At 46.9% G+C, this 2500-nt stretch overlaps 1 protein-coding gene across 1 annotated transcript in view; it reads left to right on the top strand.

Annotated features, from left to right (window-relative positions):
• The window catches only part of reps2 (RALBP1 associated Eps domain containing 2), a 35084-nt gene that overhangs the window by 7880 nt on the left and 24704 nt on the right, over positions 1-2500 (top strand). The window contains exon 5 of the mRNA XM_062556561.1: positions 91-199. Within this exon, the coding sequence (XP_062412545.1) occupies positions 91-199 (109 nt within the window). The remainder of the gene's footprint in view (positions 1-90; positions 200-2500) is intronic.

Here is a 2500-nt window from a genome sequence, read left to right as displayed (position 1 = left end):
CATGGCGTGTGTGTGTGTGTGTAAATGCGGTGACAGAAATGGCTGGCGGTAATGTAAACATGCTCTTTTGTCTTTGTCCTTTTTCCGTAGGAGCCCTGGTCTCCGCCGCGTTCACCCTGCACATCCCCCCCGCAGTCGCCCTCCACCTACTGTCGCTACGGCTACAGCGCTCAGAGAAACGGCACCGAGCCGCTAGTGGGTAGGTCACCTGCCAATCAAAAACCCCAAATTGCCCCGCCCATGGAGCAGGAAAAAAAAAAAAAAGAAAAGAAAAATCCCCTCACAATAGGGTCTGTTGGTCCCCGTGCTAAGTCAAGCAACAAATAAGTCCATGGCAAATAAGCGTGCCGGATTCATTCACCTTGTGTTCATTTGAAATGCCATGCTGGGGGATGTGGATTATCCCTCAGAGGAGTAGCTCTCTCCAAACCTCCAAGCCTCTAATCCTGCCGTTATACCAGCTGCAACGGCACAGCGGCCCTCTTAGCTTTCTCCAACGTCTCTTGTGTAAGGGGCGCGCTTTACAGTATGCAAGGCGATTCGTTCCTGAGCCTATTACTATTTGCATGAGCCCCTGAAAACATTCTGTGTGATTTTTTTTCTTCTTCTTCTCATCTTCTTGGTGATATCACATAGTACGGTGAAGGATGTCAGACATGTTTTAAAATGTGTAAATGAGCGACAGTCTGGTTTGTGAAATGGGCTTTTTATTTGGACGCTCTTGGGAGAGTGCTCCTGCCAAGAGATGTATGTGCAAGCTCTGAATCGGATAATGAGATCAGGGAGTTGAGCTTTGAGAACGTAAAGGATAACTTGGTCCAGTGGTTTCTGCGGCTTTTTTTTCTCAGCAGACATTAATGTGATAATTGTAATCAGCATAACCGAAACTGCTGATGTGTGATTATCAGCTATAAATGAAGACTAATCCTCCTCACTTTTCCGTGGAACAGAAGATGCTGATGCACTGAACAAAGAGTGACTAAAGTCCTTTGAATAATTATTGAATCAAGGCTAGTTTGCACAACTTTGCCTATTTCCTGAGCGGATAATTGAAACTGTTGGTCATGGATCACTACAAAGACATAACTTAGCAGACATAAATGAATCTGGGTGGGATTGCTCAACAAAACAAATGACACACATATTTTTCTGGTATCTATTGTCTCTTTAACTACAAGTAGATTTATCTCTTAAATTAACAGGGCGATTTCTTTATAGTTCCAGTGCTGACCATTCCAAGTAAAATCGGACTGTGCTGTGCTGAAATCATCTGTTCTCTTCTCTGCTCTGCATGCCAATATGGCTCTCTGTTCGCTCCTGGTCCAGTGTAGTACTGTAGCTCTACTCCCAGTGGTGGTGGTGGGGGGAGGGGGAGCTGGGGCTATTTGGCCTTGGCCCGCCACACAGACAGTTGCATTTCATTAATGCTCCCCCGTGGAGTATCAATGTCAGCCCTGTAATCTCCTCACCTGCTATGGAGGAAGCCCATGAACAACACCCCCACTCTCCGCTCTGATGTGTGTGTGCGTGTGTGGACATTAGTGCACAGTAGTCACAGTCATGGTCGTGGTGGTCACGGCCGTGTCCTGGTGGTGTGGCCGTTTGTCCCTGTTAAACCCAGGGGACCTCTGTCATTCACTGGTGCTCCATCAGAATGTATATTGGCCTCTGGGAATACTTTTGCGCCCGCTGTATTGATTTTTGCTCATTAGAGGACTCTGAGGGCCTGTAGATAGTCTCATAAGGTGATGATACATGGAACACCTTTTGAGCAAGGTTGCTGGGCAACCACTCAGATGGATTGGATGATGATGATCATTTGTACTCCAGTAACACATATCCCAATATCAATATCAAAGGGAACGTGTCAGAACAACAATACTCAGGAACATTTCCCAGCAACATTGCTCCAAATCTTGCCTTGTGTATCCTCAGCTGTACAAGGTAGTGCACCACAGGGGTAGAATGGAATACAGTAGTGTCAGTGTTAGGGCGAGTTAATGATTACTGGGGTGTTTCATCTCAGCTGGTTATTATTGACAGTGAGAGGACGAGGATCTGTGCCTGCTCCACAGTTGACTCAGCCGGCGACAGTCAAACAGTATTGAGTACAATTGATCATTCCACTCATCAAGCGCTCAATGGAAATCATTGTGTGTCTGAGCATGGCGATTTAGACATAGTCTAGCGTGCCGTTGTATTTCTCATAGGATACCATTTCTCATTGTGCTGCATTGTCCATACCTGGTGAGTCTTGCACTTTCAGTATTAATGCCACTGCAAGAATTCTGGTGATTTATGTGTTTTTTTATACTGACACAAGTGTTGCAGTGCCTCCATATAGCTTGTTAGAGGGTGAGGCTGTGGACTTTGGTGTGTGTGTGTGTGCGTGTGTGTGTGTGTGTATGTGGTCTACCGGTGTGTCTTTCCCACGGATGCCTCGAGCCCAGCCAGTATGCGTGCGCCGATCCCCGCAGGGCTCTCCCCGAGCCCAGCCTGC

Source organism: Sardina pilchardus, chromosome 15 (assembly GCF_963854185.1).
Source record: "Sardina pilchardus chromosome 15, fSarPil1.1, whole genome shotgun sequence".
NCBI lineage: Eukaryota > Metazoa > Chordata > Actinopteri > Clupeiformes > Clupeidae > Sardina > Sardina pilchardus.
This window is presented reverse-complemented; position numbering and strand designations above follow the sequence as displayed.